The 21,342-nt window shown below is 44.6% G+C and overlaps 1 protein-coding gene across 11 annotated transcripts in view; it reads right to left on the bottom strand.

The window, feature by feature from the left end:
- The window catches only part of LOC140731963 (transcriptional enhancer factor TEF-5-like), a 295,063-nt gene that overhangs the window by 80,013 nt on the left and 193,708 nt on the right, over positions 1-21,342 (bottom strand). For 8 of the 11 annotated variants that reach the window (XM_073053977.1, XM_073053987.1, XM_073053978.1 and 5 more), the window contains 2 exons: positions 20,133-20,195; positions 19,984-20,046 (listed from right to left, as the gene is read on the bottom strand). In XM_073053977.1, coding sequence (XP_072910078.1) covers positions 19,984-20,046; positions 20,133-20,195 — 126 coding nt within the window. The remainder of the gene's footprint in view (positions 1-19,983; positions 20,047-20,132; positions 20,196-21,342) is intronic. The other 3 variants (XM_073053985.1, XM_073053988.1, XM_073053984.1) reach the window with 2 other exon arrangements.

The raw sequence follows: 21,342 nt of genomic DNA, 5'->3' as shown, positions 1-21,342 counted from the left end.
CCCACGAACATTACCTCACTACCTTTTTGCACTACTAATTTAACTATATTATATACACGCACATACACACTGTAATTTAGTTTTCATCATGTGTTACAATGTATGGTTGCTGCATGATAACAAATTTCACAACACGTGCCAGTGATATTACAACGGACTCTACTCTGAATAACAGCCACCATCTCAGTGGATGGCAGAGTAGCCACATGGGGACGGGAGCCTGCTCCAGCTCCATTTTCAGGTGTTCTTATCACCGTTAAAAGGACCAAAGGACTTGATTATACGTCAGAGAGGGTACCTCTGAACAAGGGAGACCAAATGTGTCCTTACAAGACATTGACAACCATTAACATTGTGTCCCTATCCGCTCCAAGCTTCTCTGCTGTGTTGAGATTAAATGGACACCATCAAAGATTTGCAGGAGTTTACAACCATTCAGTACTTTGTCTGTCTATTGTGATTGTGGTTCCCGTCATTTTAACCTTTTGGATGGGCACATTACAAGTCGTGCCAGCCATTACATGACCGGTCATATTACAAGTTTCCTTATTAGTGCCTGCAATCACACTACCGGTCATATTACAAGTGTCCTGAGGTAATGCTGCACCAGTCTTGCCAATTCCAGGATTACCCTGGAATGAGGCTACAAGTCAGTAGTGAGGTGTGCTGGGAAATTGGGAGTAGGAAGAAGTTGGGCTAAATTACGCTTCAAGATTATTTCTCAATACACCCCGATCTTTCAATATACACAGTGACTTTCAAAACCAGGAATTATGTATGATTTAAAATTTTGACTCGAGATGGTGGGAACAAGTGATAGATTTTCATGGGATCTTAAACTCACTACCAACTTGCTTGTTTAGTTAAAAACTGAATTGGAAAGGAAAACAATGAGTTTTATTTTCAAGTCAAATCAAAATGTTGTGTCATTTCCAGTTGGGATTCTGTACTGAATATTTTTTGTAAATGATTAACAAATATGCACAATAGAATAAATCGTGGAAGCTGAGGAGATTCAGAGGTTTGTAGCTCCTCTGAATCGGAAGGTGGCCTGGCAGCCATCGTGTCTTTCCGGGGCTCAAGTCAGGGTGTGAAGTTGACAGAACAGGCTTTATTTCAAGCCGTAGACTCTCGGGCTGTCTTGACAGCACCACACACAAAGTCTGTTGCAAATTTATATCTATATTCTGAATTAAGCAACAATGAATTTATACACTAATGACATTTTAACATGCACAGTGATAATTTTAATATGGCAGGCAGTTGATATACATGAAAATAAATATATCTCCGTTTTATTTATTGCTATGGAATTCAGACTTTGGGTATTTGTAATTATATTACCAATAACAGCTTGCCTTCCAATACCTAGACAGCTTATTTTACAAACAAATCACTTAACCAGAGGAAGACAACAGATTTACTTGGGATGGTTAAGCTCAAGGAATCCAGCATCCGACATGAATATCCAATGCATTTCCATAAAATGCACAGGGATCATCAGGTTTGCCACCTTTTGCATTTGCCACTGTGTTTATTTACTACTTTTTTGCACTAATCATCTGCCTGCCAAGACATGATTATAGAGACAGACTCGATGGGAAATGCTGGATCAAGCAGTTTTGGAGAATACTCATTTTTCCCTACAGAGCAGAGATCTGAAATTACAAAACATTGGAAATGCTCAGTAGGCAGCATGCGGGAGGGCGGGGCGGGTGGAGAGAAAGGAAGGAAGGAGAGAGAGAGTGAGGGAGTGAGGGGGGGAGAAGAGAGAGGGGGAAGCGGAAGAGAGGAGGGAAGAGAGAGGGGGAAGAGAGGGGGGAGGAGAGGGGGAGGAGAGGGGGGAGGAGAGAGGGGGAGGAGAGGGGGAGGAGAGAGGGGGAGGAGAGAGGGGGAGGAGAGGGGGGAGGAGAGAGGGGGAGGAGAGGGGGGAGGAGAGAGGGGGAGGAGGGGGAGGAGAGAGGGGGAGGAGGGGGGAGAAGAGAGAGGGAAGAGAGAGGGGGAAGGGAGTGGGGAGGAGAGGGGGGAGGAGAGAGGGGGAGGAGGGGGAGGAGAGAGGGGGAGGAGAGGGGGGAGGAGGGAGGAGAGAGGGGGAGGAGGGGAGGAGGGGGGAGGAGAGAGGGGAGGAGGGGGAGGAGAGAGGGGGGGAGGAGGGGGAGAAGAGAGAGGGGAGATGAGAGAGGGGGAAGGGGAAGAGGGGGGAAGAGAGAGGGGAAGGGGGGAGAGGGGGAGGAGAGAGGGGGAGGAGGGGGAGGAGAGGAGGAGAGAGAGTGGGGAGAAGAGAGAGGGGGAGAAGAGAGGGGGGAGAAGAGAGGGGGAGAAGAGAGGGGAGGAGAGAGGGGGAGGAGGGAGAAGAGAGAGGGGGAAGAGAGTGGGGAGAAGAGAGAAAGGGAAGAGTGGGGGGAGAAGGGGGAGAAAAGGGGGGAAGAGAAGAGAGGGGAGGAGAGAGAGGGGGGAAGAGAGTGGGTGAGAAGAGAGAGTGGGAGAAGAGAGGGGGAAGAGAGAGGGGGAGGAGAGGTGGGAGGAGAGAGGGGGAGGAGAGGTGGGAGGAGAGAGGGGGAGGAGGGGGAAGAGAGAGGGGGGAGAAGAGAGAGGGGAGAAGAGAGAGGGGGAGAAGAGAGGGGGAGAAGAGAGGGAGAGAGAGGGGAGAGAGGGGGGAGAGAGAGGGGAGATGAGAGAGGGGGAGGAGAGGTGGGAGGAGAGAGGGGGAGGAGAGAGGGGGAGGATGAGAGGGGAGGAGAGGTTGGAGGAGAGAGGGGGAGGAGGGGGGAGAAGAGAGAGGGGAGAGAGAGGGGGGAAGAGAGGGGGAGGAGAGGGGGAGGAGAGGTGGGAGGAGAGAGGGGGAGGAAGGTGGGAGGAGTGGGTGGGAGGAGAGGGGGGGGAGAAGAGAGAGGGGGGAAGAGAGAGAGGGGAGAAGAGAGAGGGGGGAGAAGAGAGAGGGGGAAGAGAGAGGGGGGGAGAAGAGAGAGGGGGAGAAGGGGAGAAGAGGAGGGGAGAGAGGGGGAGAGAGAGGGGGGAGAGAGAGGGGGAAGAGAAGGGGGAGGAGAGAGGGGGAGGGAGGGGGAAGAGAGAGGGGGAAGAGAGTGGGGGGAGAGAGTGGGGAAGAGAGAGATAGAGATAGAGGGAGACAGGGAGGGGGAGGGAGAGGGAGAACACGTTCTCCCCATAGCCTCATAGGTTTCCTTTGGGTTCTCTGCTTCCACCCACCCCATGTTCTGAGGATGTATGGGTAAGCAGGTTTATTGGTCACCTGGGTGTAGTTGGCTGGTAAGGGATTGCTGGGCCGGAAGGGCTTGTTACCATGCTCTATCTCTAAATAAAAATAAAAATTTAAAAAAACACAATCCACGTATCATGATGTTTATGTTTGGTCGGTGAGAAAATGGATTCCACCCATTTTTGATAAGTGTTTTAAAAAATATAGGTACTGCTGGAAACTTACCCAACTGGGGCTCATATTTCAAATTCATCAGCACTGATGGCTACAACAAAAAGCCCCTGGAAAAGCCTCTGATACATAGAAGTTATCGAAGTGTAAGTGAACTGATGGACACAAAATCAATGTCCCAGCACAGGTAGTTCAATTCTAATCTGGATGGCAACTTGGTGCAGGATTTGCTTCTTATTCTGAGTTAAAAATGCAGGCCGCAAGCTACGTACATCGGTTTGGTTTCTGTTATTGGGTCCGAAACAACCATTATGCACGTTGATTGTGTGGCCACATTGGGGAAAACACATGGACATTAACATAGCTGGAAGTGAACAGAACAACACTGCCAATGCTGAAAGTTGGAAATGAAACAATATGGGTGCAACTTGCACAGTGATAGATGGAGTGGATTTTAGAGATAAGTAAAACAACTTTCAGGTGCAATCTTGGGGGAGAAGAGAAAAGGAAGGAAAATTTGGTCCACTAACTAGGCAGAAGAAACATGTTTAACTCTCAAACTTGAGAAAGGCTTGGGGTTACAGTAACTGTATTCATACACAAAACACTGGAGGAACTCTGTATGTATAAGGGAAACAGAGGCCCTTCATCCACTGGCCATTTCCATCCATAGATGCTGTCTGACCTGTCGATTTCCACCAGCATTTTGTGTGTTGCTCCAGATTCCAGCATCTGCAGTCTCTTGTATTTCCACCTTAACTTGGCTGTTAATTAATTTATGGGGATGGAGCAGTACCAAGTTAAATATTTAATATTTCCTGTGCTTCTTGTACATACCTCATCAACCCTCACTTTTTCCTAGGTTCTACGTCCTAACTTTGTCTCGTAGTTACAGATAATTTACTCCTACTATTGTTAAAATAATAACAATCTTCGTAAGTACAATAACAAAGAAAGCATGGCAGCGCCATTACTTCCTTAGGAGTTTGCAACGATTCTGCAAACTCTGACAAACTTCTATACAGATGTGTGGGTGGACAGTATATTGACTGGCTAGCTGCATCACAGCCTGGTATGGAAAAACCAAAGCCCTTGAATGGAAAATCCTACAAAAGGTAGTGGGTACGGCCCAGTGGGTCACAGGTAAAGTCTTCCCCACCATTGAGCACATCTACATGAAGGGTCCTCCACCACCCAGGGCATGCTCCCTTCTTGCTGCTGCCATCAGGAAGATGGTACAGGAGTCTCAGGACTCACACCACCAGGGTTAGGAACAGTTATTACTCCTCAACCATCAGGCTTTTGAACCAAAGGCGATAACTTCATTTGTCCCAACACTAAAATGTTCCCACAACTTATGGATTCACTTTCAAGGACTCTTTGTCTCATGTTCTTGATGTTTATTGAATATTTATTATTATTAAAACTTTCATTTTGCATTTGCACAGTTTGTGGACTTTTGCACACTGGTTGGTGCGTCTTTCATTGATTATATTATAGTTATTATTCTATTATGGATTTATTGAGTATGCCTGCAGGGTTGTATGTGGTGACGCCTATGTAGTTGATAATAAATAAAGTATATGAACTTTGATTGTTGGTGTCCCCGCACTCCATCAATGCAAATAGCTATTTTGGCAATGCATGGAGTTCATTCTACAATTCAAAATAATTATCCCAGAACTTTTTTAAAAATGTTCTCTGTATTTTCATCACATTGTTCAGGCTTTGGTGATACAGGAACTTCCAATAACACCACACCTCCCTCCCGGTCTCTGCCAATTCAAACTCATTTACTTGCTGGTTGGTACATTTCTGAAAGAGCTATATCAAACACTGAAATGTGTTAATGAAGATCAAACAGATTGCCGATGTTGGAAATCAGAAATAATGGAGAAAAGAAATGCCAGTCAGGCATGAACTCTGAAAAGCGAACAAAGTTAACTTTTTAGGTCTTTGATTAAAATGTTTCCAGCATTTTCTGTTAAGCATTCTAAATGACCATTCCAATTTCTCCACATAAAGAACGACTCCACATGGAGTCTCAATGTGACTTCTTTTTTTACTATTTTACCAATTCATTTTGATATTTTGAAATTTGTCTTCCAGATCATATTTCACATTGTAGATTAGAACAAGTGAGCTTTGCACTTATTACCACTTGCAGGAGTTTCCCATCATTTCCTACCGATAGTTAAACACATTTCACTATTTCATGCATACCTTATATTGAATTCCTACAAGTTTTAGCTTAGTGAAGTCCTTCACAGAGGATTTCAGAAAGTTTTGATTAAAGATCTAAGAACTGGAAATACAACCTTCAAATAAAACCTTGTTAAAGAGCTTAGTTCTGGATTCCCTTCCTCATTCAAAGGGACAATTCCCACTTCCTATTTGTAAACAGTCATAGAACATAGAATAGTACAGCACATTACAGCCCTTCAGCCCACAATGTTGTGCCGACCCTCAAACCCTGCCTCCCATATAACCCCCACCTTAAATTCCTCCATATACCTGTCTAGTAGTCTCTTAAACTTCACTAGTGCATCTGCCTCCACCACTGACTCAGGCAGTGCATTCCACGCACCAACCACTCTCTGAGTGAAAAACCTTCCTCTAATATCCCCCTTGAACTTCCCTCCCCTTACCTTAAAGCCATGTCCTCTTGTACTGAGCAGTGGTGCCCTGGGGAAGAGGCGCTGGCTGTCCACTCTGTCTATTCCTCTTAATATCTTGTACACCTCTATCATGTCTCCTCTCATCCTCCTTCTCTCCAAAGAGTAAAGCCCTAGCACCCTTAATCTCTGATCATAATCCATACTCTCTAAACCCGGCAGCATCCTGGTAAATCTCCTCTGTACCCTTTCCAATGCTTCCACATCCTTCCTATAGTGAGGCGACCAGAACTGGGCACAGTACTCCAAGTGTGGCCTAACTAGAGTTTTATAGAGCTGCATCATTACATCACATCTCTTAAACTCTATCCCTCGACTTATGAAAGCTAACACCCCGTAAGCTTTCTTAACTACCCTATCTACCCGTGAGGCAACTTTCAGGGATCTGTGGACATGTACCCCCAGATCCCTCTGCTCCTCCACACCACCAAGTATCCTGCCATTTACTTCGGAGTTTGTCCTTCCAAAAAGTGTACCACCTCACACTTCTCCAGGTTGAACTCCATCTACCACTTCTCAGCCCACTTCTGCATCCTATCAATGTCTCTCTGCAATTTTCGACAATCCTCCACACTATCTACAACAACATCAACCTTTGTGTCGTCTGCAAACTTGCCAACCCACCCTTCTACCCCCACATCCAGGTCGTTAATAAAAATCACAAAAAGTAGAGGTCCCAGAACAGATCCTTGTGGGGCACCACTAGTCACAACCCTCCAATCTGAATGTACTCCCTCCACCACAACATTCTGCCTTCTGCAGGCCAGCCAATTCTGAATCCAACTGGCCAAACTTCCCTGGATTCCATGCCTTCTGACTTTCTGAATAAGCCTACCGTGTGGAACCTTGTCAAATGCCTTACTAAAATCCATGTAGATCACATCCACTGCACTACCCTCATCTATATGCCTGGACACCTCCTCAAAGAACTTTATCAGGCTTGTTAGGCACAATCTGCCTTTCACAAAGCCATGCTGACTGTCCCTGATCAGACCATGATTCTCTAAATGCCCACAGATCCTATCTCTAAGAATCTTTTCCAGCACCACAGACGTAAGGCTCACTGGTCTATAATTACCTGGACTATCCCTACTACCTTTTTTGAACAAGGGGACAACATTCGCCTCCCTCCAATCCTCCTGTACCATTCCCGTGGACAACGAGGACATAAAGATCCTAGCCAGAGGTTCAGCAATCTCTTCCCTCGCCTCATGGAGCAGCCTAGGGAATATTCTGTCAGGCCCCGGGGACTTATCCGTCCTAATGTATTTTAACAACTCCAACACCTCCTCTCCCTTAATATTAACATGCTCCATAACATCAACCTCACTCATATTATCCTCACCATCATCAAGTTCCCTCTCAGTGGTGAATACCGAAGAGAAGTATTCATTGAGGACCTCACTCACTTCCACAGCCTCCAGGCACATCTTCCCACTTTTATCTCTAATCGGTCCTACCTTCACTCCTGTCAACCTTTTGTTCTTCACATAATTGAAGAATGCCTTAGGGTTTTCCTTTACCCTACTCGCCAAGGACTTCTCATGACCCCTTCTTACTCTTCTCAGCCCCTTCTTAAGCTCCTTTCTTGCTACCCTATATTCCTCAATAGAACCATCTGATCCTTGCTTCCTAAACCTCATGTATGCTGCCTTCTTCCACCTGACTAGATTTTCCACTTCACTTGTCACCCATGGTTCCTTCACCCTACCATTCTATATCTTCCTCACCGGGACAAATTTATCCCTAACATCCTGCAAGAGATCCTTAAACATCGACCACATGTCCATAATACATTTCCCTGCAAAAACATCATCCCAATTCACACCCGCAAGTTCCAGCCTTATAGCCTCATAATTTGCCCTTCCACAATTAAAAATTTTCCTGTCCTCTCTGATTCTATCCTTTTCCATGATAATGCTAAAGGCCAGGGAGCAGTGGTCACTGTCCCCCAGATACTCACCCACTGACAGATCAGTGACCTGACCCAGTTTGTTACCTAATACTAGATCTAGTATGGCATTCCCCCAGTCGGCCTGTCAACATACTGTGACAGGAATCCATCCTGGACACACTTAACAAACTCTGCCCCATCTAAACCCTTGGAACTAATCAAGTGCCAATCAATATTAGGGAAGTTAAAGTCACCCATGATAACAACCCTGTTATTTTTGCACCTTTCCAAAATCTGCCTCCCAATCTGCTCCTCAGTATCTCTGCTGCTACCAGGGGGCCTATAGAATACCCCCAGTAGAGTAACTGCTCCCTTCCTGTTCCTGACTTCCACCCATACTGACTCAAAAGAGGATCCTGCTACATTACCCACCCTTTCTGCAGCTGTAATAGTATCCCTGACCAGTAATGCCACCCCTCCTCCCCTCCCCCCCCCCCCATCCCTTTTAAAGCACTGAAATCCAGGAATATTGAGAATCCATTCCTGCCCTGGTGCCAGCCAAGTCTCCGTAATGGCCACTACATCATAATTCCATGTATGTATCCAAGCTCTCAGGTCATCATCTTTGTCCCTGATACTTCTTACATTGAAATACACTCACTTTAGCCCTTCTACCTTACCATCTTTACACCCTTTATTCTGCTTCTCTTTCCTCAAAGCCTCTCTATATGTTAGATCTGGCTTTACTCCATGCACTTCTTTCACTGCTCTATCGCTCCGGGTCCCATCCCCCTTGCACACCCACTATTTTTTTAAGAATAATTTTAGTTTAACTATTCTTGTAGATAATGAGGCAATATTACTTTTGGCCAGACTTGCTCCTATTTTGTCTGGGTGGGTAATACTCCGGTCTTGTTAGAAGACTGCAGGCTCAAAAGAGTGGAACAAACTCTTCCGGCCCAGCAACCCACCGATTCAACACCAGCTGGATCACAGGATAATTTACAATGACCAATTAACCTACGAGCCAGTGCATCTTTAGAATGTGGGAGGAAACCAGAGCACCCAGAGGAAACCCACATGGTCACGAGAAGGAAATAAAAACTCCTTACAGAGTGTCGGAATTGAACTCTGACACCCCAAGTGTAGCTCTAGCCGCTATGCTACTGTGTTTTCAAAAGAGAGCTTAAACCCATTGCTCCTCTCGTAAGGGGCCTAAACCGATAGCTCAACAACACCATATTGCACTACTGTTACGGGGTATTATTATAAAGTGATTATTAATAAATACATATAATAAATAATATAATTATTATAAACTTTCTTGCACTGCAACAGTGACTACACATAAACTTGCTCATTGGCTGAAAGCTCAAACTTCCAAGGTTATGAAAGGTGCTGTGGCTAAACCTAGACTGATTTTTTAAAAACTTTTATTCAGTTTTGCAGACACTGTGGATTTTGATCTTGGCATTTACTCGTGATGCAAAACTTCTCGGAACCTCTCTTAGAAGCAGGATGGAAGATTACTGACTGACAATGGACTGACTAGTATAACCTGTGTGTTTCAAAGAGCTCAGTTCCCATCTTGCAGCTGCAAGGGCTGGTCTCCAAAGGAGAAAAAGTTGCAAATGCTCTATTCACTCATAATTTGCTACTAAATTTAAATTTAAAAATACACTAAGACTACTCTTATTAAAATATTCTTGAAAGTCAAACAAAGCTTCCTAAATATCAAATGCAAACTTTTTTGGGATCTACAAATATACTCCAACACGGATTGATTTTTGCACTTTGATGCAATATAACTTTCAGTCCATCACATCCCGAGCTCTGGTTTAGTCAAGAGTTGCTGTAACATTACTTTCTCTACCCTCTTTCTCACAGGCAATATACAGCAGAGCTTAATGAACTGAGATGGTGATTGCCTAAAAAACTTTTCCAAGTAACACCTGCAGTGGCTGTGCTTCTCACAGTTGCTGTCTTGTACTGTAAACCAGACCTTAGCGCTTTTAAAGAGCCCACTGAAAGAGCCAGAGAATAATTCATAACCGTCAACTCACATGGGATTAACAGAGAGGATTTTCTGTGTTCTCAAAGCTTGAACAACACTTCCTGATTGTGCTGGAGCAATTGTTACTAAGTTTTAATTTTTCAATTTTGTCTTCCGTCCCCAAAGCTCTGGTTTAACGGTCAACCATCATCAAAAAATAATCTGCTCACCATCACGTTGCTGTCTTGGAAACATGCCCTGTACAAACTGCTTACCAAATACCCTGCTGGATTTCCTACATTCTAGCAGTGACTGCAGTCAAAAAGAACTCTTTAAGGCCTGTAGTTAAAGATTTTCTGGAATTGTATACGGTGCTATAGAAATGAAAGTTCTTCCTCTTTTCAGAGATATCATTAGTTTTGCATCTTGGGTTTCCATCAGATTTGGGTAAGGATAGGAATTGGTGGTAACGGACAGAGTTTCCATTATTTCAGCTCTACCTTCTCCTAACTTTTATTCCTCCTCCCTGCAGCCATTTAGGGAACCCCATGACTCCAAAACCCCACTCTTGCCAGTGTTTCTCATCCTAAAAATTGGCAGAGCGGGAATTCGCCAGTAAAGCAGATGGTGCAAAAATAGCAGTACTCTGTGCGAAGGAATTTTTGTAAACAGCACACAAACTGATTGGCTGAAGAATGTCCACTATGATCCAGGAACCGGCTACTCCTGTGAGCCAATTCCCCAACTTCTCCAGGGAAACTGATGTATAGGAGTCGAGCCCGATGGATCTCCAATGGCCCAGCGTGGGAAATTAATGCAAGCTGCTTTAGCTGCACACACTCCAAGATGGAATCAGTCCTGTTAAATTATCTGAAGCACGAGACCAACAGGCACGAAAGAGCAACTGTCAATGGTGGGGGGCTCTTTCTTGAAGAGGAGCAAGGCCAGACGGGCGAGCATGTACAAGGGAGGCCTGCTTGCAAGGTGGAATTCTTCAAAATGGAGCCTGACATTTGCTGAAGTCTGAACTACTAAAAAAAAGCGAGAAATACTTAACTCTGGACGGGAAAATCAAAAACAGAAGAGAAAGTGTTTCCAATTTGAAATATTCTGTCAAGACAGGGATGTAACTAAAGTTGGGTTTACCCCTAAAATAATTTGTTTACCCCATCTAAATGAGAGACGTTTTGTAGGCTACAATGCACAGCATTTGCTGATTAACTGAAAGCCAATTATTCCCGCTTTCCATTAGCCTGATGGTTCACTGAACACAAACAATTCAAAAGTGGTTATTGCACTGAGCAGGCGTCAAGACAATCCCCTTGTGACTTCACATCTTCCTGCAAGGTCCTTCCCCCAAAGTTTAACAAAACCACTAATCTCACTGTCAGCAGAGAATAAAACTAATGCAGATAAGCCCAGAAAAACAAAAAAAAACAAGTTGAAGTTCAGAACCAGCTTTTCAATCATGCAGTGTGATGGATGTGTTTGATGAGGTGGGGAACCAGGCAAAGAAACAGCAGTTGGACTGGAGGGGTTAACAGCAAATGCATGCTTGGTGATAGCTGAGCGAAAGAGTAAGGAGACTGGCTGCAAATTCAGATCAATATCCTCCACAAGTCAATCTTGTAAACTTTTCCTGAATAAAAAAATGACCTTCAGCATGATACAGTTGAACTAAACCAATGTATATCCAGCAGTAATATATCCATTACTAGGACCGACTTATCAAACAGGGACATACACTGAACTGTATGGAAGCAAGAAGACTGCTCTTCCTAAAATCCAACCACTGAGACGAGTTGGCACCATAGTAGACCTGCATAACTATATTTAGTTCCCTTTAGTCATAACTCAAAGCTTGAAGAATGGAAATCACCAATGTGGACCTTATGAAAATTAAACCTATGCATTAACGTGCCATCAATGGGAATGAGAATCAGGATTATTATACGTTGGGAAATGGGATGGTTGGTAATACAATGGATTCCAGTTAATTGGTCCATTAGTTAATCAGGGCAACCGCTTATTTGGGACAACTCTAAAAGTACAAAAGCTAATAGAGAAAATAGCTGGGATTCCTTTCATTTATTTGGGACACTATGCTGCTTAATTGGGACAGAAGATTGTAGCCGAACAATTTCTTACTAGCGTATTTGTGTTGCTGTTAGGTATAACCCCTGTTTAGAGCAACCAGTTTTTAAATAGTGCCAGTTGTGTGTGGTTGTGATCAAAATGCAGTGATTTCTGTCGCTAACAGTTGGCAAGAAATAGGCAGTCGCACAACATCAGAACTGTTTTGTTCACTGTAGTTTCAAGCATTCCTTGGAGACGCCAGAAACAGCCAAGAGTGAAAATGAAACAATTTCACTATTTCAGCAAGTTAAGAACCATGAAGAATTTGAAGATATCAACAATCATCTTGAATATTACAATGAAAATGATGATTTGGAGGATGTAACTGTTGAAAGCATTTTGTGACCTTCCATTATCTGCACTAGGTGCCTGCACTGATTTTGTTCATTTACAACAGGGCTTCCTAATCTCTGTTCGTGGACCCCTTGGTTAACGATAGAGGTCCATGGCATAAAAAAGTTTGGGAGCCCCCTGATTTACAGTCAATCAAAAGAACATGGCAGTGTACCCTGGATCAATTCCTCCATCCATAATCACAGTTTTACAGTACTGTAGTACTAACTGCACAGTGTTATAATTTGTTCTGTATTTCATTTAAATACATAATTTGCTACTTAGTTAAAATTAGTTTGTCCTTTTTATGCATGTTTAACTATTTCCCTTAAACTTCTCCTAATTGGGCCAGCTGCTCAATTGAGCCAAAGTGCTACTGGTTTGATGTGTCCCAATTAACCAGGATCCACCATCGTATAACTGTTAAGACTGATGCCTCAAATCTTCACTGAAGAAATGCTCACCTTACATTATCTCTCCTTGTTACTTGCTTGCTCACTATTCTAAAACCCATCTGAATGACAATTTTACCTTATAAATGCAATTGGACACTAATTACATTTGCTGAGAGCCAATGGCACTCAAGGAGCCATCTCACCTACTATAGGGCAGAGCTGATGAAGTATGCCTGGGGATTTGCTGACACTGACCTTGGTTGTGAACTCTGGTGAAAGGTCATGCTGAAAAGACCAGTCACTGCATTTGTCAGAGGCCCTGCCTCCACTGCCCCGTCTTTCCCATTCCTATTTACTCTAATGACTGTACTCACTGTTTTGGCGTTCAAATGTTCAGCAGAAACTTTGGGTCAGGTGCTGGAGGTGATGAAAAGCAATGAGATTGTAGCTCAATACTATGCCTGGTGCTTGGGGAGAGGTGAATTTTGGGGCCAATCAGATTTAGAGTGGCGGGGTGGAGGTGTATCTGTACTAATGAAGGTGTAAGGCGCTCCTTCTCTCCACTAGCCTGCAGGTCACCCTTGGGCAAGGTGTAGCAACTGCTTAGCCCCCCAGTCAGAGTCATGTGAAGCCACTGGATCAGGTGATGGATGGTCGTATGAGCAGCCGGTGCAGATCACAAGTCCTGGTAATAAGACCACTGATGCCAGGCAGACAATCTCTGAAGAGTATTGATAATGGCTGGGGTCACCCGTCTTGTAAAGACGCTGTCCAGATGAAGGCAAAATTTCCCAAGAACAACCGTGGTCATGGAAAGACCATGATTGCCCAGGTCACACGACATGGCACGTAACATCCGGACAGAAATCACTTGTAACATTAGCGGGTGGTATCAGAATCACGTAGAGTTAAGGGCACATAATGACGATGATGAAGCAGATTTCCCAAAGCTCGAAAGGGGCGAAAAGTACTGACCCAGTGTGAAACCCTTCAGCAACACGCCTTTCAAATGCAAGGGGAGGGGTGAACAGAGGTGCCTGCCTTCGAGCAAGGACGTGCGAACTCCTGATCTTTCTCTGGGGGGGGGAATAATGACCTGAGCAAAGCGCTTAATATGCATCAGGTAGTAGCGTGGCAAAGCTACATTTACCTCTACAATTGGGAATGCACGGGAAGAGAAGATGCTAAAATAATGGCAAACAAGGCACCGGGAGAGGGTTCAAACATCAAGTGCATTCCCATGCCCAGCTGGCCGGAGACGACATGCAATTTCCCTTTGCCATTGTGACCTTACTTAAGGACAAGAAAAGTTCTTCTGAGAAGAAGAGTCAAAGCCAAGTCTGATTTTGCCTAACCCAATATTTTCAATTAGCAAGAGGAAGGGGATCTTTGTCTCAGTCTATGGCCACTCCTGTCTGTGCTGCTGTTACAGGGTGCGGGGATAGTACTGTACACACATACTAATACAGTAAAACCATTTTCCGAGCTCTGGTATTTCCCTGCTATGACAGCCGCCCTTTAAGGGCTATATGGTTGCAGCCATGTGGAGCCACATCCATTGGCAGAGGTTCAACCCAACCCAAGTTACTTTGGATGCAGTGCTCCTCGACATCCTGACTTCATTCCAAGCCCACGTGGCTTTCTCCCCGCCTCCACATGGACTTGACGTGGCTGAGCAAGCACCCTTCTGTGTTTCTGCTCGGGCCCTGCACCTACGCCCAGAGGGAAGGCAGTTTGGCCCATCTACTCCACTCCCTCTCACAAGCCAGCTGAGGGGCAAATGACAATCAACCTGATCGCCGAGTTCACCATCACGGCTCCACAAGCAAGTGCAGGGCACAGAGGCGTGAACCAGAACTCCCCAAGCCCAAACTGTGTCCAGGGTGACAAGAGAAGGTGTGAGAATGCTTTGGAATGATGGATAAAGTGACCTACTGCAACTCAAGAGTAGTTGGCTAATGCTTTGTGTATCATTGAATATCTATTCGACTGACATGGAGATGGTTTAAACAGTTGAAGAATTGGCAGCAGAGAAATTGGAGAAATGGAGGCTGGTGACAGCTTTTTATTCCCCAGATCGCTCCCTCCTCCACCAGCCTGAAAATTTGATTGACATGGACCGTCCACTCCTTTATATCTGTCCCAGTTAGGCAAATGCACTCTGATACGAAGTGGAGATGGTAGAGGTAGATGGGTAGAAATTGATAGCCAGCATACATTTAGAATAACATGAACTGATAAGGTGGATCCTGCACTGGTGAGAGAGGCTGGAATGCAGAGAGTGGAAGAGACTTCCAATCTTCGTTTGATAGGGTGAAGGTACCAGAAGACAGGAAAGTAATAAAGTGGCATCTCTGTTCGTGGGAAGATACAAGGACATTCACTGCAACTGCAGGCTGGTCAGCTTAATAAATGGAGGAAAAAATACTTTAGAGAGGGGTGAATTAATTAATTAAAGATATCTAGAACTGATGGGCTACAGACAGGCCATGTATGATCAACCTATTTGTAACTTTGATGAAGTTAAAAGCTTAATGAACAGAATGCAATGAATTATAACAACACACACAAAATGCTGGTGGAACGCAGCAGACCAGGCAGCATCTATAGGGAGAAGGGTCAGGACGAAGGGTCTCGGCCCGAAACGTCGACAGCGCTTCTCCCTATAGATGCTGCCTGGTCTGCTGCGTTCCACCAGCATTTTGTGTGTGTTGCTTGAATTTCCAGCATCTGCAGGTTTCCTCGTGTTTGGCAATGAATTATAAAACATTTTTGATATGTTAGAGGTTGGTTAACAACAGCCTCATTGGACAGGTGGGTCTGCGTCAGTTCAGATAAATGTTGCAAGGACATAAAACCCTAAGGTGTTTAAGACCAGATGATTGTAGGCAAAACCTTTGTGCTAAGACCACCTCATACAAATGTTTCTCATACATTTAAGTAGAATATTGAGAATGTGCCAATGCTAGCAAACCTGGGGAGTGGGGCTTAGTGAAGCATTAAGGATGACATTTATAATTTGCAACAGGTTGGCAGATGAAATTTAGAAGTGCTGATGTGTGAGGTGATGTACTTTGCAAAATACAACACAGACTTAACAATATAGTTCTAAAGATTGTGAAGAAATGGAAGAATTTGGAAGTTGATTTAAAAAATTAACTTAACTTGTGACTGAAACTATTGGAAGAGCGATCGGTAAAGCCTATGGAATCCCGGATGTGTGTGCAACGGCAGAGTAGTTATGCTGAAAGTTTGTAAAGATCCTGTTCTGGCCACAGATTTGGGGCACGTAGGAAGATTTTTTTTGTTATGTAGTGAGGGTTAATGACCCTAGAAGCTACTGCCTGCTGGAAGTACTGGAATCAAAGACTATCAGTGATTTCTAAAGGAAGTTGTATAGGCACCAGGGCTACTGGGACAGAGGGGAGAAATGGGACTGCTGCACAGAGAGCTAGCATAACTCAATGGAGTGAGTGGCCTCTTTCTGTAGCTAACAAATCCATGGGTCTACAACTGACTAGGTTCTCCTGTAATCACTCCTAAATGATACAAGGAGAGTGCTGTAATGAAGTTCACTCCATTTTGTGGGGGAAATTATCTCGAGTTACAGACATTTATGACCCAAATCTAATTGCCTTTTAAAGGTGATGGTGGGCCTTGCTCTTGAACCGTGGCACTCTGCATGGTGAAGTTATTTCCACAGTACTGCTAGGTGCAGAGTTCCAATTACTCCCCAAATCACTCTAAATTGGAAAAATAACCAACCTCCACTTGAATAGTCTCGGGTTGCACATGGTAACGATTATTTCTGGAGCCTGGAGTCTACACCAACCTCTCGTAACAGAGTTTAAACAAAAAGTCTGTGTTTTGTGGCTCTGGTCAACTTTGTAAACTGAATTTCATCTTCATATTTCTCCCCTCCCTCCCCTTGTATGACTAAAGGATCCTGGTTAAATAAGAGTTTCCTTCTGGTGGGTTCTTGATAAAGTTAGCTCTCCTCTCCCCATTCCCTTCCCACCGTTAGCAAAGCGACCACCAGACAGAACACTCGAAGGCCAGCTGGAAAGTTCCACAGTGCCTGTGGAAACACTGCTGTGCCAGAGATTGCTGCAGTTAACTGGGAACAGTAACTCGTGGTAGCACATAAATGAATGCAGATACAGGTCTCTGTTCTCATTCTCAAACCCTCCCTCCCCAACCAAATAGGGACTGCTGAGCTTGGGAACTACTGTGCCAAGGGACTGGGCCAATGCTGGGTACCTAGATGTACAACTGTAAGGGTAAGAAATGTTAAGAAAGTGGAAGGTTAGACTAAGGGAGCAGGAGAGTGGGAAGATTCACTGTTTAATGATCCCTGCAGATTAATTTTGCTCAGACAACCAATCATTTAATCCACATCTTTTTCAATGCCTTCCCCTGATCTCATATCATCCCTTTCCCCTGAGCATTCCTCTTCTGCTTCATTCATCTTCAGGAGCAACACATTTGATTCCAAAAACACAACAATTTCCCCACATTTTCTTTTGCTGGATACTCCTTAGCCTGGATTTCCCCGGCTGAAGCAAGAATTGCTCCTTGCCAACTCCTATACATTAGATCATCTCTTCTCCTCTCCCCCCTCCTCCGCCCCCACGTAATATCAAAATGTTTCATATATTGGGCGAGGGACAACAGTGGTCTCTCTATACAGTCACGCGGTCATAGATGAAACCTTTAGTACAGATTCAGGTTACAAACTGGAGGTCAGACTTGTAGGAGATCTCAACACAGACCTCTGTCTAGTGAGAAAGAACCAAGCAGAGAGAAAACCTATTGCGAGGGAGCTAGCTACAAGGCATGCAAGCAAACCTCTGGTAGCCTTACACCTGCAGAGTGGGGAGAGGTTAGTTTACAAAGCACAGGCAGCTGGTTAGTTGGCAATTTCACTGCACACTGCCACAAAGCCAAATTTAAAGAAAAAGTCACTGTTATTAGCCAGAGAGAAGCTGAGAGCTGAATCTGAAGTATAGCAGAGTTCTGATAACACCGTGGGACGTTCAAGGAAAGGATGACTGATGCAAATTTGGTTACTCATGCACTTGCAGGGAGTTGGGAGTTGATTTTGGTCAGGGTCCAGCAGAAGAACCCTCCCTCCTGGGATGTTCCAAGCTCCACGTCTGTCATCAGTTCACTGAAATGGGAAGGGCAGCCACAAGATCCATTGCGTTCGTTTTGGAGAAGCGTTGCACTGGCTGTCCAGCTACTGTAGGCTTAGCGCTGGGCTCTAATACCAGGATCAAGGAAGGATTTTTCAGCTGTCAAGATTATCAGACAAGGATCTCTGAGAACTGTGCCTTGTTCAGAATTCTCAGTGGGTTAGCAATATCCTCCACTAAGTCATTAATTTGACTTTTCATACAGCATCTCCACGCTCCCTGGAATGAGTAAACTAGGGGCAAGTAGGTTTGCAATGGTAATACACTATGGACAATATTTTTTCTTGTATGTTTCTCCAATACCTAACTCTCAGTTTGGTCTCAGTTGGGGAACACAAATTCTCCCCTATTTTTTGGGGCTGAACTAATGTTGCAGCCAGAGCTGAATGGTGGGTGCTTAACACCGACACACATCACGCCACGTAACTCAACTTTGCGGGGTTTATCCCTCGCATGAGCCTTCTCCAACCTTATAGGATCCCTTTTCATTGTAATGTGCTTAATAAGGTTCTCCTTGAACCCATCAGTGTAATTCAGTATAAGCATGGCAAGTTCCACATTCTGAATCCTCTCTGGGTAATGTTTCTCCTGAACATACTGTATTACCAATTACTTTGTGTTTATATTCCTTAATTTTAGCCATTCCAAATGGATATTCCCTCTCTGTCCTTTCAGAACTCCCAGGATGAAGAGACCAGGCCTGGGACCAAACTAATTGGCAATTGTCCCTACTTTTTTTTCTCTCTGAGCAAATGGATTTGTCCATTTTGATTTGGGACATTGAAGGACTGGAATAGCTTGTGGCCACATAAGAACTAACAGGTATAGTTTGGATCCATGTGTTCATCTGGCCAACTTAGTGGCTCCGACATTGTCTTTTTTTTTCCCACTAGAGTCACGTTCTCCTCAAAATTTCGTCACCCTGCTACACAAATCAGTAAACGGGCCATGTTCTCATCTGATCTACATGTACTGATCTTAAACTGATGTGATGATATGACAGAGATATATTCCTGTAGTCCAAGGTATCACCAACCTGGTGGTATGCCAGGCTCTGAATCCTAGAGCTCCCCTGTAGTTTAATGGGGAGAGTTGGGATACACGTTGAGAAAGGAGGATAAGTGTTTGGATGTGCTCTACTTACACAAGGGGAGCTCTGAGACAAATGCAGAACTTTAGCCCAATTTGCTCAAGAATGGCATCATGTTGGCTGAATCACGACATTCCGGCTGTGGTCTGCATCACCGAGACGGTGGGAGGACATTTCTGGCTCTCTTGTTAAACCTACAGTCTGGTAAACTGCTTCAGATTACCCATCACCTGTAGCAGGGCCTGCATTCTCCAACGTGGAAACACGACGTGATATTTAGATCAAAGCGAGACAGCTTCCGAAGCTCCAGCAGGATCTCCCCCAGAAGGACGTGTCAAATGAGCTGGAGGGTCCTAAACGGCAATCCGCTGAGAGGTCCAGGGCTTTTGTTTTACTGCTGAGCTATGTCAGTTTGTGTCTCGGGAAGATGGAGAGAACATTTAATGCAAACTTCACTGCCTGTGCCATTGAAACCATCCACATTCCTCAAAGAGCTGTCTAAAACAAGAGGACTTGGTTTCAGAGTTGGGAGTGAAGAGGGAGTTGAGGAAGGTCTTCTTTACCCAGAGGGTGGCTGTAAATTGAAATACGGTGCCTCAATAGCTGATGCAGGCCGCCACTCTCGCTGACAATGAAAAGTGAATACTTGAATTGTTTACGCATAAGAGGTTATGGAAGAAGTGCTGGGGCTAGTAGAGACAGGCGGTTGCTAGTTGACACGGTTATGGTGGCTTGAAGGGCCTGTGGCTGTGTGATTCGATGAGGCATGTGGGTCGACTTAAAAAGGGAACTGGATTTGAGGGTGGTGTTATCAGAACTCCCTAGACCTGCTGTTCAGCCTCAGCCAGCAGCCAAACACAAGGCCATAGCAGAGAAGCGCATACCTTTAGCTTGGACTGAATCTCACGAGCTTTCCTTCGGGCAAGAACCTGCATATGACTAGACACCTGCAGGAAAGAGCAAAGGGGAAGAAAAAGAAGAGCCTGTAACCATGGAGATGAACGTCCCCCGGATTCATGCCGGCTGCACATACCTTGATGCTTGCTTGGTACTCTCGAACTTTCTTCCTGGCTAACACCTGTATGTGACTAGACACCTATGTTGACGAGATAATTTGAAGACAAAAAACACAAATGAAAGGCAATGCTTCTGTCACTACTGTACACAGTGATTACATTATTAGTCAATTAGTTCAGGCATGCAGAGCCAGGCCTTCCAACACCAGCCTCAGCCTTACCCCATGCCCACAGAGCTCTACAGCTGCACACAGCCATGCAATTGAAAGCCATCTTGTTTTTCCTGGCAGCCAATATCCCTCAGATTTTTTTAAAAATTGTTTTGGAAAAGCAGTTTTGGGATTTGTTACTATGGCAACCAATAACAAACCTTTGATGGTAACAGGGGTCCCATGTAAAAACAATTGAATTGTTCTTAAGAATACTGCGGCCCTTCGACCTGCTGTGCCCAATATCGACCATTGAGTGCACATGCACACCATTTACTGCAATCACACTCCTGCTAAAAATGACCTGAAACTTTAATTCCGTATCTCTCTCCCTCCACAGATGCTGCCTGACCTGCTGAATATCACCAGCTTTTGTCTTTCGTCGAATATGAAATCCTTCTGTATTGCCCATAAGGCATGAGCACTCCTCAGCAACACGTTGGAAGTGATACTTATCAATTAAGAAATATTTATTGAGATTTGAATTTTTAAAAAAATATTGAACATAGGGAAATGATATGGTCCAGTAACGAAGTGAGGTGTGATGAAAGGCAATTGACTTGAATTAGTAACTCTTCATCTCAGATGCTGCCTCACCAGCTGAGTATTTCCAGCACTCTGTGACTAAAGTCAGAGACTTGAATTTGTTTGATGAATCATAACAGGAGATTTTAATCTCCCTATGACTAACCTGAACCACCATCATGTTTGTAGTTTGCTAACCAGCCATATGTCAGTGAAATAGTGGTTTGAGAAGGTGGATGCTGGAGGCTTTGAACAGGTGCCTGCTCGAATAAAGGATTCCAAATGGCCATGGAACAGATTCCTCACTCGACTGATGAGCTGACATAAGGTTGCAGGCCATCAATCTGAAGTCAGCTGAGGCTGTGAGCAAGCTGTCTCTGACCTCCTCTCCCAAATGCCCAAACAGCAGTATTTACTTCATCTGGGAAATCAGCTATCTTATCCTTGGTCTCAGCTGACTCCCTCCAACAAATGCAACAAAGTAGTGCCGTGC

The sequence above is a fragment of the Hemitrygon akajei genome, chromosome 8, assembly GCF_048418815.1.
Source record: "Hemitrygon akajei chromosome 8, sHemAka1.3, whole genome shotgun sequence".
Lineage (NCBI taxonomy): Eukaryota > Metazoa > Chordata > Chondrichthyes > Myliobatiformes > Dasyatidae > Hemitrygon > Hemitrygon akajei.
This window is presented reverse-complemented; position numbering and strand designations above follow the sequence as displayed.